Source organism: Balaenoptera musculus, chromosome 16, assembly GCF_009873245.2.
Source record: "Balaenoptera musculus isolate JJ_BM4_2016_0621 chromosome 16, mBalMus1.pri.v3, whole genome shotgun sequence".
Taxonomy (NCBI): Eukaryota; Metazoa; Chordata; class Mammalia; order Artiodactyla; family Balaenopteridae; genus Balaenoptera; species Balaenoptera musculus.
The window spans coordinates 11,745,193-11,757,937 of NC_045800.1; the positions used below are offsets into that span (position 1 = coordinate 11,745,193).

At 47.7% G+C, this 12,745-nt stretch overlaps 1 protein-coding gene across 1 annotated transcript in view; it reads left to right on the forward strand.

The window, feature by feature from the left end:
- Window positions 1–319: 319 nt before the first annotated feature.
- The window catches only part of RGS10 (regulator of G protein signaling 10), a 36,373-nt gene continuing 23,947 nt past the window's right edge, over window positions 320–12,745 (forward strand). The window contains exons 1-3 of the mRNA XM_036827775.1: window positions 320–450; window positions 11,036–11,154; window positions 12,550–12,636. Coding sequence (XP_036683670.1) covers window positions 402–450; window positions 11,036–11,154; window positions 12,550–12,636 — 255 coding nt within the window. The 5' untranslated portion in view covers window positions 320–401. The remainder of the gene's footprint in view (window positions 451–11,035; window positions 11,155–12,549; window positions 12,637–12,745) is intronic.

Sequence of the window (12,745 nt, forward strand, 5' to 3'; positions counted from 1 at the left end):
GCTTCTCTGGAGAACCCCGCCGGGCGGCGAAGGGTTCCCAGGACCCGCGAACCGCCTGGGCAGGGTTCCTAAGTCCCGGGCGGCGCGGACTACTTCCGAGAGAGTGCGCTCCGTCCTGGGATCTGGGCCAGGTCCCGGCGTTTGGGAGTCACCCGGCTGCGCCCTGCCCGCCCAGGCACCCCGGCGCGGGGCCGCAGGGCCCCCTCCTGGGCGGGCCGGTAGGGCGCACGGAGCGCGCCACGCGGCGTCTGGCTGGGAGGAGGGCGGCAGGGTGGGGGCCGCACGCTCCGGGGCGGTGCTGAGCGGGCTCCTCCTCCTCGGCCTCCTCCTCCTCGCCTTCCTCCAGCTCAGCCGTCGCGCTGCCCAGCGGATCCTCCTTCCTCCCTGGGGTGCCCGCGGCTATGTTTAACCGCGCCGTGAGTCGGCTGAGCAGGAAGCGGCCGCCGTCAGGTAAGCTCCCGGGACCCCGCGTGCTGGGGATTGGGGCGCCCGCAGGGGCTGCGATGAACCGCCCGGGCAGGCGCTGCCCGCCCAGGGCATCCTTACTAGGTTCGGGCGCGGCTCTGCGATGCCGCACCGAGGGCAGCCCCGGCCGAACGCGCCACTTCTCCCTGCTCCGTCCAGCGCCCCTATGGTCCCAGCCGCGGCGGGAGCGCAGAGCCCCGAGAAGCGCGCTGGGGAGGAAGTTTGTCTGAAAGGAGGAACAACAGCAGTTTTCTTTTTAGTGATGGTCTGGGAGAAAAAGGAGATCCAAAACACCTCCAAACTTTGGACGTAGTATGGGCTCTAGATTCCGAAAGCAGAACGTCGCGCGAGTTCCCTCCCTTCGGGAGTTCTCTGCCTCCGCTGCGGGCGTTGGTGCGAATGATGCCCACGCGGCGCCAGGAAAGGCGCGCCTGGACCCCGGGCATCCGACAGGGCTGCCAGGCCTTGGCTGCCGGACGCCTTCTGTTCTGCGCCGAGGAGCCGAACTATGGGGCAGAGAAGGAGGGTGAATACCAGGTGAAGGGCGCATCTGCAGTTCGCGCCAGGGAAGAGCCGACAAAGGATACAGTTTGGCAGTCACTCTGGACCAGCCACAATTTGGAACGATTTGATAGGACAAAGAATCCATGGTGAAGATGAAACCATGCCCTTGATTCCAACCATCTTACCCTTTTTGCTCCTAATAGCTAAGCCCCTTTGAGCGCTAATTGTGGGCCCGGGTCTGTGTTCACTCTGTTTTGTGAATTCTCTCTTCACCTTTAGGGCAACCCATTGAGATAGGCATTGTTCTCCCCACTTTACAACGGAGAAGGGAACTGAAGCCAGGAGCTATTAGGTAACGTGCTCCAAGTCACACTTAGGTGATGGAGAATCTTTCAAACCCAGCTCGGCCTGACTCTGGAGTTCAGAGGCTTTTCTGCCGCCTCCCACTCCGAGACGCTTCTGCTAGTACCAAGAGGCTGTACATGTTGGCCCATATCTTTTTTTCACCTAATGTATTTTATGAGGGACACTCTGGTGAAGAGGATGGACTGAAAGTAGGTTGGCTGGGTCCAAATCCCACCTCCACCACTACTAGCTGTGGAGCCTCTCTGTGCAGATAAGGATCTGCAAAATGGGAATAAAATACCCTTCTTTAAACACTAAATCGAAGCTGGTTTCTCATCCATCAAATTTTGCAAATTATTGCATTTAATATTTAGGACAACTCTAATAAAGTAGGACTTCATAGAGTTATAAATTGCTTATATTAGAGTTAGTGTTAGTGATCATGTAAACCTTTCTGTGTTACCTGTGGGTCAAAGGATTCCCCTGTGGGTGTTCATTTTAGCCATTCCTTATTGTTAGATATTCACAGGCCTATGGAGTGGTGGTCAGAGCCTGGACTCTGAAGTTAAACTCCTGGTTCCCACCATGACTCTATCATTCAGCTACCTTGGGCAAGTTACTTTTCCTCTGAGCCAATTGCTAAATTATTGGGAAATTTGGAAGCTGGTTGCTAAACCGTAGGTAGCTTGAGATTGGCTACCAGTGGCCATTTACACCGTGGAAATCAGCAGATGCTAAAAATCAAGTTTTTTTGTTTTTGTTTTTCCCAGGGAGAGCTGGTTTACCAGCACACCTCTGCGTCTGTTTTCCCATCTGTAAAGTGGGTTCCGTAGAGATGTGGAATCAAATACATGAAAGCATATATATGAAGTCCCTAGTACAGTGCGTGGCATTACTGAGTAATAATGGTTAGCTGTTATCTTTTCCGCCTTTTCCTATTATAAATAGAGCTGCTTTGAACATCCCTGCACAGTTCGCTTTTGGGTTGAAGTCTTCCAAATAGAACAAATGAATTATGGGCCATACATGGTTTTGGGGTGCTGTTGCATATGGGCAGGTTGTACCCCAGAAAGACTGGGGGCAGTTTTAGGGACACCAGTGGAGTGTACCTCTTTCAGGGTAACACATTTTAAGGCTGATGAAATGTGGTTAGGTCACTGATAGAAAGATCAGTAGCTAAAGATCATGGATTGGTATTAAATGCCTGACTTCCAAGAGCCTGATTTCTTTATGATTTTTAGGTTTAATGTCTACCCCCTGATGGGAAAGGACAAATGAGCCCCTGCCAGTTTGGTCATCACCACCCAGCAGTGAGAAGGGGGGAATGTTGGCCCCGAGGCAAAGGCACTGGGAAGCCAGCCAAGTGGTCCATGGGACCCTGGACTGATTTTTTTTTTGGTAATTTTGAATTATTTTTCCTAAAGTGGTTCTCCAGATTGTGTAAGTTTCTGGCCCCACAAAAACCGGATCCATCCCTGCTGGACCCTGATTTGAGCCTGGCTGCAGTCCTGCCTCCCAGCTCCTTTTACTCCAAACCTTTCTTGCTTTTCTAAAAAATCTTATTGGAGACAATGTCTTTAAACTGAGGTTTGGTGCTCCCAAGGCTTAATTCCAAGTTTCGAAGTGCGATTCAAAGTGCAAATATTCTCCTTCCTGAGCTTTCGCGAAGTGTGTTCACGAACCACAAGGGGGTGGGAGTGGAGGTGGGCTAGACAAAATGCAGCTTTCCAGGCCCCCCCAGACCCCGCCCCCCCCCCCCACCCCGTCCCGGATTCAGTCCTGCGGACCCGAGGTGGGTGGGAGAGTTGGCTGCATTTTTGACAGTCGATTCTCACGGCACTGAAGTGTGAGGACCCCTCCAAGGGTTCTGTGCACCCACCCTGCCCCCCACAGCGACTTGCACTGTTGATGGTAAATAGGATGCTCTTCGCTTGAAAAGCAAAGCCAGAGCCACGGCCTTCCACCACCCCCTGCGAGCAGAACACGGGCTGAACCGCCAGGGGAATTCCCCACGCCCCCGCCCTGAGCCTATTATACATTATCCCATTAAACCTCTGGGACCAGTTTCAGATTTATGGCAGGGCTTAAGTTTTTATTTAAAGATGACAGTTGACATAATTTAATGTCTCTGTTGTAACAACCCAGCGGCAGGGCCGGCTTGGCTGCTGGGGGAAATTTTCCCTGCAGAAAATCACTGGGCCGGGCCTTCAGATTCAGGGAGAACGCAGCGGGCACAGAGAAGCGGGGCTGAGCGAGGGGCGTGGTTTATACACGTGTGGTCCGCCCCTCCCCCCCAGCTGAGTCCACGGTGCCGACCTGAACGCCACCACGGGCAGCTCGCGGACTGGTGGGTGCCGGGCGCTCGGGGTGCTTTACTTGCCTTCACAGACTTGGTATTTGAACTGATGTCTCCTTTACTCACTGTTAGAAATTGTGGAAACCAGGCAGGTGCCTGGCTGGGCCATTTCCTAGGGCTTTCTGGGTGAACTGAGTCATTTCCCTCCCTGGGGTTGAGTAATCCCCTCGGCCCCCTGCCGCTGGGCTCTGGGAACTTGCTGTTTAAATTGTACTAAATTTACGCTCACCAGTTTCTTCTGCTTCCCCCAGATAGCTCTCCACGGCAGCAGCCCCGGGGGTGGCAGCAGGGGCCCAGGCAGGCGACAGAAGCAGCTCTGCGATAAGAGCTGTCAGGAGGCGCACACTGGAGCCAAACAGTCCCTTGCAGACTTCCGGGGACCAATTTCCCTTCCCAGTAGGTTCCCGTCTCTCAAGGGCCCGGCCGAGTGCCAGTGGGTCGGCTCTGCTGCCCCCGCTCTGTGATGGGCTCAGGGACCCCCTCATCTGGCTTGCCTTCTCTCCCAGTCCCCCCGCTGCCCGCCCCGCCCCTGGGTGGCTGGACATTCCCACCTCTGTCCTGTGTCCTCTCCCAAAGCTCCAGGAGGCCCGCTCTTCCAGGCCTCCTGCCTCCCTCTCTGCACCTGAAATGCAGCCTGCCCATCTTGTCTCTCCCCGGACAGCTGCAGAGGCTGCCCATTTCTGAAGGGACAGACCAGGGGACTGAGATCTCTGACCCGAGCCCAGAGCTGCCTGCCTGACCTCACACAGTATCCAGTGTGTCATCTTGCTCGCGTGTATTTAGAGAGTGAGTGTGGAGCGGTGGGCTTTTCTCTTTCCTTCCTTGCCTCCCTGCTTCTCTGCTCCACTTCCTTCCTTCTTTCTTTTCTTTCTTTCTTTCTCCAGTTGGGGCATTAAAAACCAACAATACCATCATCAACTGTCTTTATCATCCCACAAATGAAGGATGTTTCAACAGCCCAAATAGTAGGAGAGATATAATCTCATGTAAAGAACTTGTCCTGATACACAAGAATCTTCCAGAGGCTGTTGCTTCTAGGGGAGAGGCTCTGGGTCGCTGAAGGACAGGGGTGATAGGAAGACCTGTCCCACCGTGCTTCCTTGTGTAGCTCTTGTCTTTTGTACCCTGTAAATAAATGTAATTATCTACTTAAAAAACACAACCCAAGACTGTCCCACTCGATCAGCACAGCTCACTTGGTAAATATTTCCTTCTGCTTATTCTCATTCTTTCATGGAAGAAAAGTGAAGAAAACGTCATGGCAGTGTGTGGCATTGCAGGCAGATGGCCATCTGGGAATGCCTGGCCTCATCTTCTCAATTAATTTTAATTTCCCTGAGAAAAAGGGCCCGCCTTTTATTTCTTGCATCTGTCCCTGCCCTTCCCTTAACAGCCTCTGCAGCCAGACAGCCTAGGGTTGAGTCCCAGCTCATCGACTTCCTGGCTTTCCCCTTTGGAGCAAGTGATTTAACGTTGTTGTGCCTCAGTTTCCTCATCTGTAAAATGGGCCACCGATGGGCCCAACCTCCAAGGGCTGTGAGGTTGAGATGGGATGTAGTCAGTGTTCAGTAAATGCCGTCTCTTTTTACAACCGTCATCCTCCTCTCTGCTTTGTCCCCCGCTCAACCTGACAATCTATCAGAAAACAGCTATCACTATAAATCTATACATGAGTGCCCGGCACTGCAGACCCTGAGGAAGACACAGCTCTTACTCTCAAGAAATACACAGTCTACCCTACTGACACCGGATGGAAGAAGTTACTTATTTGCCCTGAGGTGGGGGCCAGGGGAGAGCAAGGACACATTTCTGCATAAGTCAGGTCCCAGAGGAAGCATGGGGGCTTCTGGAAAGTGAGAAAAAATACGGACAGGGTCTTCACTTTCACCTCCAGAATTGGGCTCCTGGGTAGTTTTTATTTTTTCTGGTGGGCCTTTGCCTAGAAAGTGAGGATTCTAGGGAGGCTACAGATAACAGTCTGGCGTTCTTATTTCCTTCCCTCTGGTAGAAAGTGGAAACCGGGGCCATCTGTTGTTTAGTCCACTCAGAAGAGGATGTTGAGGCTTGTTTTTCCTCCGGACCCAAAAGGGTGCTCAGGAGCCCCGCAGCCACCGTCTGTCTCGCACAAAGCGTCTCTGAAAAGGCAGCGGAGTTTTGGGCTGCGGGGGCCTCCCCGGGAAGACCCCAGAGCATGGCACGTAAGGAAGGGTCCCCACCCCTTTGGCTATCAGATATGCCCTCAGCTCACCCATCGCTGGGTGCTGGCGGGCAGAGTAGAGGTAGGGGTGTGTGTGGTGCAGACGCAGGTGCACAGGGGGCCTCTGGAGGGCTCGCCTGAGCAACTTGACTTTTTCTGAGGCCTCAGACCTCGTGGGAAAACTGCCATGAGGCCGTTTCTGAGCCCAGCTGACCTCTCCAGCCTGTTGGCCTGCTCCGGTCTTTGATGCTTGCTATCAGTATGATTATTTCAAAACGTTTTTATTTTTATTTTCTGCTAATGGCAGTTCATGCAAACCTCCCTACCAAGGGAATTGCATGCCTGAAGGGTCATTATTCTCAGAAGCTAGATACTGGAGCTGATAAACACTTAAGTAATATTTAGATAGAGGGTTTCCATGACCCACTTTCTCTGGAGCCTTACATGGATCACCAGTTGTGAAAACGGATTCTCTGCTTCTAAGTGGGATGACTTTTTAAAAAAATGTAATGTTTGATGTGATATAGGTGATATGAGGTTTTAAATCAGTTTTGTGGGGTGTGTACTTTCCCTGAGTATTTTAAAGGAGTATGGTGTGTGTGTGTGTGGTACCAAACCACGTTAGAATTTAAGGTTCACATTTCTGCCTTTTCCTGGGCTTGAATGTTTAGTTTGTTTTCTTTAATGTGCTGTGCGTTTGGGGGGTGCCTTTGACAAACCCTCTGAGGATGTAAGTTGACTCTGCTGTTGAGGAAGCTGGATATGAGGAAGCTGGAGATTTTACTAAAATCTCTGACTTGGGGAAATTGTCTATGTAGGATCATTAGCCAGACCTTCCTGAAGACTAATAGCAGGAATTTGTTCTGATGAGTGTTAGAGATGCCTTTTGAGTATGGATTTCCAAGGAATTAATGTCTGGAGAAGGTCTCTGTTAGATATGACATCATAGCATCTATAAATAATGCATCACACAATATGCTGCAAGCAGTCAGCCTCAGCCCTCTGTACCTGGATGCTGTGCCGGCTTTGAAATAACAGCTTTTACCACACAGAACAGCGTAAACGTAAATGGAAAGCGTATGCCTGTTGTGTTTATGTGCTGGATGATTCTGGCCCAGTCGTAGGTGGGTTTTTGTCTGCAAGGAATTGGACTCTTAGTTTTTGCAGTCTTCTCACGCATAAGTGTTATCATTCTTTTTAAGGCCGTCATGTTCTGGCTTCTGTGAGTGTGAAGATGAGCAAATATCAAAACTAACAATGGCAGGCCATTGTGGCAGATGGCCTGGGCTCTGGAGGCAGGATGACCTGGGCTTGGACCGTGACTCCCCGTTTCTAGCTGGGTGCCCCTTGCGAGTTACTGTGCCTCTGTTTCCTCATCTGTGAAGTGAGGATAATACTAACCACATCTGAGGGTCATTGTGAGAACAGAATGATTTAACCCATGGAAAAAGCTTGGAATAGTACCCAGCACATTGTGAATAATTCGTTAAGTGTTAATGGTTATTATTAGCCAATGACAGATTCATCTGAAAATGAGTATATTGAAACGTAAGTATCGTGCCTGCAAAAATCTGAAGATCTAAAATGCTTTGAAGGGCCCAGGAGGTAAAAAAAAATTATTTTTTTCATTGCAGAAATGTTTTACAGATGATCTAAATGACAACAACAAATGAGCAGAGCTGGACAAAATGAAAACAAACAAATGTCATCACCAACTGCTCCTTACTAGCTTGAGTGATCTTAAAGCTGCTAGAAAGATAGCTTTAACTCTTTTTCCAGCTGTGCATTCCCAACCTACCTTCTTGTGTAATCCATCTAAAATGGAAACTTTTATCAATGAAAAAGGAAAGAAGAGTGTTGGACCTTTGTGTTTCCAAGTGCCGGGAACTGGGAAGGAGTTGGGAAGCTGGGAACTCTTGGTTTTGCTTTATTCTTAAGCTCAGAAGTAAACTTGCTTGCTGTGAAGAAAGGTTATTTCTTTCTCCTATACATCATTGGACTGATTGTAACATTTAAAGTGAACCAAGTTGTCTTAGGAAGCCCTTACTTACATGCATCGGAAAATAGTGGAAGTCTACTTGTACCGACGAGGATCCTGAGAAATGGAAATGCCTCAGGTTAGGGGGCAGTCTCTTAGGGCATTGCCGAATGGAGTGGACCTCTGCCAGTCTCATTGGAGGTTGGGGATAATGACTTGGAAAAGAGAGACATCATTAAGTGTATGGAGTTTGCAAATGTTGCTCTAACTAGAGCAATCAAGCCTTTTAAGCCAAAGACCTTAATCAAAATTGAAAGACAATCAGGAAGTCTTGGCAAAATTCAAGTCAGTATTTCTGGAAAAGTGAAAACACATGGCAGTAGAGTTTGAGCAGAAGATTCCTATAGTAAAAGGTCTGCTAGGGCAGAAGGTAAGCAGAAGGGCAAGAAGAAATTTCTCTTTATCCATGACACCAAAGCCAGAAACTAATAACCATGGCTATTCGAGATACTTTCTGTGTCTTGGTATGCTTTCTGGGCCAGCCCTGAAAATTCTGTGCCTTCTGTAACAGTGTCAGCCATAGATGTATTTCATGACATCGATGGAAGGGAAATGGTAGCCTAGGAGGGAACTGAAAGGAAGGGCCACCCATCTGCAAACTCCTGTGTTCCGAGGCACCCTGGGGTTCCATAGAGGTGGTCCTGGTGGGGACAATTGCCCGCATATTTAAGTCCCAGTACTGGTTCCATCCAGCAGTTCCTTAGCTGGGTCACCTTACCCTCTGGACCTTTATTTCTCAGTCTGTTAAATAAGGAGACTAGATCAGATGAGTGGGTTTTGAGTTGTAAAACTTTTTGTTCACACGAAAGCCAGCACAGAAACCTAATATGCAAAATGACTAGAGTATGAAATAAAAGAGGGGAGTGAGGGAGCAATTGTCTCATGGTGGGGATGGCTATCTTATCTCTCAGTTAACCAGAAGACCTAGTTAACCAGAGCACTCTATTGGCTAAATGGGAATCCACCAAGTATATTTATTTGCAAGACAGTGAGGCCATGAAAACCCAAATGTGGTTTGGTTTATTATTGAAAAGAACGTCAAGAGTTTTGGAATCACTACAGGCCAAGGTTGAAAAGTTATAGCCAAAGCGGTTGTTCTGCAATGGCGAGAGAAATTTCTGGCTACCTACGATTTTTCCGGAACAGCGAACTTGTGTCTCTAATTTATTTACTTAAGAGAAGATCTGCTAGGGGAGTGGAGTAAACTGTCAAATTGTATTCTTCGGGTAAAGAACAGGGAGTAAATTTGTGAAATGCTTGGCAGAATGAACCCTGTTGCAGAAATTTCTTACGATAATGATCTTTTAATTTGATTTATACTTCGTTGGGAAGAAATTCAGTGTTCAGAAGCTTGCCGTTTTAACATTTGCAAAGAGAGCAGAGAACTAATTTAATATCCACGAACTGAAGGTTCACTTTAGAGAAGTGTCAGGTCCATTTGTGATGTTTGAGTGAGTTTGCCTCTCAAGTAAAGGAATGGATTTGTCCCAAACAACTCTCTTATGTGCTCCATCACCAATGCATATTGCTTCTGCTTTATTTAGCCCAAATCAGCCAATCAGTGTATAGAACCCAGTTAGTTTTCCCAGATGCTAGGAGACCGAGTCTCAGCTGCTTGAGAGATTAATATGTTTGTTGACCTCCAATAGAATACAATAGATCACAGAAGCTGAGTTACTTCCATGTTCAACATATTCTGATACAACTTTCCTCCAAAAACATTTGAAACCATATGACCGACCGCCTAGCTACTTGCAGCAGTTAATATTCATAAGACTTTTAAAATTTATCCTTTTAAAATGTTTTGTTTTGCTGATTTCTTAATTTAAAGTTTATTTTCTCCCAGATTCAAACTTTTCTTTAGAGAGACATGTCTCTACTTTGAAAAAAAAAAGAGAGCAGTGGAGAAAAGAAGTATTAGCTATAAAAATAGTTCACTTGATAAATCATTACTTTAAGGAAGCAGAGAGAAGAACTAATATTTTTTGAGGGTTCACTGTGAGCATCTAGGTGCCTGATGTGTTTCCTCCTTTAATCCTTCTGATAACCCCAAGAGATAGGGGGATTATCTTCATTTTACACAGAGTTTTGCCCATGTTCACATAGTTCGAATTGGCAAAACTGGCTTTGGAACCTGGGCCCATCTGAAGTGACATTCCATGGATTTTCCCTTGACTCCAGGAAGGGGCCAAATTCTGTAGATGAGGTGTGTTTGTGTTGTTACTTCCTCCTTCAGGCAAGTAGCCAGAGTGTGTTAGTTGGAGGTCCCCGTCCCCTTTCCTTTAGTCAAGAGGCTCTTTTTAGAGGTAAGAGTAAGAGAGTGCAGCAGATGTGCAGGTGCAAAGTCACTGATTCATTTAGCCTATGCCAGTCGTAACAGCGTCCCGCCGAGACGTATTGGAGTCTGAGAGGCACAAGGAAAAATCAGTTATAGTGATCCTGTCTTTATTTAAATTTTTGGTATTTTGCTCATTATGGAGTTTTTTTGCATTAATTTTGATTTTTCAGAATATTGCATGAAAACCTCATTTATATGATGCCTGAGCTTTTTGGGCACCCCCTTAAATTTTGCACCTCTGGCCAGTGCCTCCCTTTCCCCACCCTAGTCCCGGCCCTGGTACACACTTTAATTTATGTGCCAGGCAATGAGCTACCTGCTGGAGATACATCAAGATGCAGAGGAGCTTTCAGACTGGTGAGAGCCAGTCGTGCAGTCACAACACAGCAGGGTAATTATAAGACTGTGCACAGAATGTAATGGGGAAGAGTTGCTGTTGAGTCAAGGTCCCTGGGGGGAGGGCTTGAGGGAGACTTGAAGGCTGCCTGTGGGTCAGCCAATGGACACGTGGGTGAGGGAAGGGTATGTGGGGAGTGTTGGGAAATGACAAGTCCCTTCTTAACTGGGAGCCACAGTTTTCCGCATCTGTAAAATGGAGGGAATAGCAGCAGCCCCTTCATAAGGCTGTTGTCAGGACTAGAATGAATTCACTGTGTTAGGCACGGAGAGTAGATTCTGGCGTATAGCTTACTATTACATCTTAGCCATAATGGTGATGATGACGAGCATAATGCCCGTTGTAAGATGACAGTATCTTTGGGCCACATACACAGTCTAAACTTTGCTTTGCAGACATCCACGACAGTGATGGGAGTTCCAGCAGCGGCCACCAGAACCCCAAGAGCGCAGCCAAATGGGCGGCTTCTCTGGAGAATCTGCTTGAAGACCCGGAAGGCGTGAAAAGATTTAGGGTTTGACTTTTTTCGTTGTTCACCGGGCTTGATGCACATACAAAGCAGTTTAGAAGCCTGTGGGTGGAACACAGGCCAGGTTTTAACACTGTCTGTCCCGACTTGAGAAGCAGAACTTCTCACCTGTCATGACCAAGATGGAAATGCTTTCCTGGGTAGTCATGGACCAGCACGGAGGGGCGTGCACAGACTGTTTCTGTTTTTGTTTTTTTTTTAAATTTATTTATTTGGTTGCACCGGGTCTTAGTTGCGGCAGGCGGGCTCCTTAGTTTTAACACATGGGCTCCCTAGTTGTGACATGCGAACTCTTAGTTGTGGCATACATGTGGGATCTATTTCCCTGACCAGGGATTGAACCTGAGCCCCCTGCATTGGGAGCGCAGAGTCCTATCCACTGCGCCAGCAGGGAAGTCCCTCTTTCTGGTTTTTATATAGCTGGATGGGAGGGGGGTGGGGTGATGAGGAAGAGGTACTGTGCTCATTGGCAGAATCTACAAAGAATTTCCAGCTCTGTGACACCTGGGAGGGGGTGGTCTGGGTCTCTCTGGTGTGAAGGTTTGTTCACTTGTATGTTGGGGATTCTCAGGATACATATTAACAGAGTGAAAGAGGCTGGACATCAGCTGACAAAGTGAAGATGAACTCAGAGAGGAGGGCAGGTGGGTGGGGAAGTGTCAGGACTGCCTAGAAATGGCCTGCAGAAACCCCAAGTGTCAGAAGAAGCACAGGTGAATTTCAAGAATGCCTTGTATCTGCCTGAGTCCCACTGACGTCTGTCTTTAAGTCTTGGGTCAGGCCAGGATAAGCCCTCATGCTGTTGGTCTCTGTAGCAGACTCCAAGGAGGGGGTAGCAGGCATTTCTGGACACAGGGCCACCATCTAGAGCACCGTCTAGATCTCGGGGAGAAAACTTTTCCATGCACAGCAGGATAGCTGGCTGTGCCACTGAGCCCCCAACATCTGCCAAAAGAAAGCACACCTCCAGCTTGAAATAGTTTTCACTGTGGCATTTTTAGACATGCTTAGTGTGTTTTCTTTTCTTTTGTTTAAAAAAATGAGCCTGATTTTGGAGGAATGTACTTTGCTTAAACACTGGAAGGAACTAATATATCTTCCACTTTAATTTACTTTTTGGTAATTTATTGTCAGTTGAGAATTGTGAGTAGATTCCTACTTCATTTTTACTCTTCTTCACAGTGTCAAACCCATTAAGTTCAAATGCATATGAAATTCCAGCTTTAACATTAAACATACACTTTGTTTTCAGGGTGGAGCTTTTACAGGGTGAATGAACACCCTCATTTGTTGAATTTTGACTTAGTTCTTGAAGGGAAATGCATTATTTGTTTTTTAAGTAGACTACTGTTTGATATTTTTTCTTCTTTTCATCCATAGGAATTTTTAAAAAAGGAATTCAGTGAAGAAAATGTTTTATTTTGGCTAGCATGTGAAGATTTTAAGAAAACACAAGATAAAAAGCAGGTACTTCTACTCTATAATCACATTCTTGGTAATTTTCTTCTCTCCTTATAAAGTTACATTTGCCTTTCCAATAAATTTTGAAACTGCCTAGGGAAATCTGATCCACATT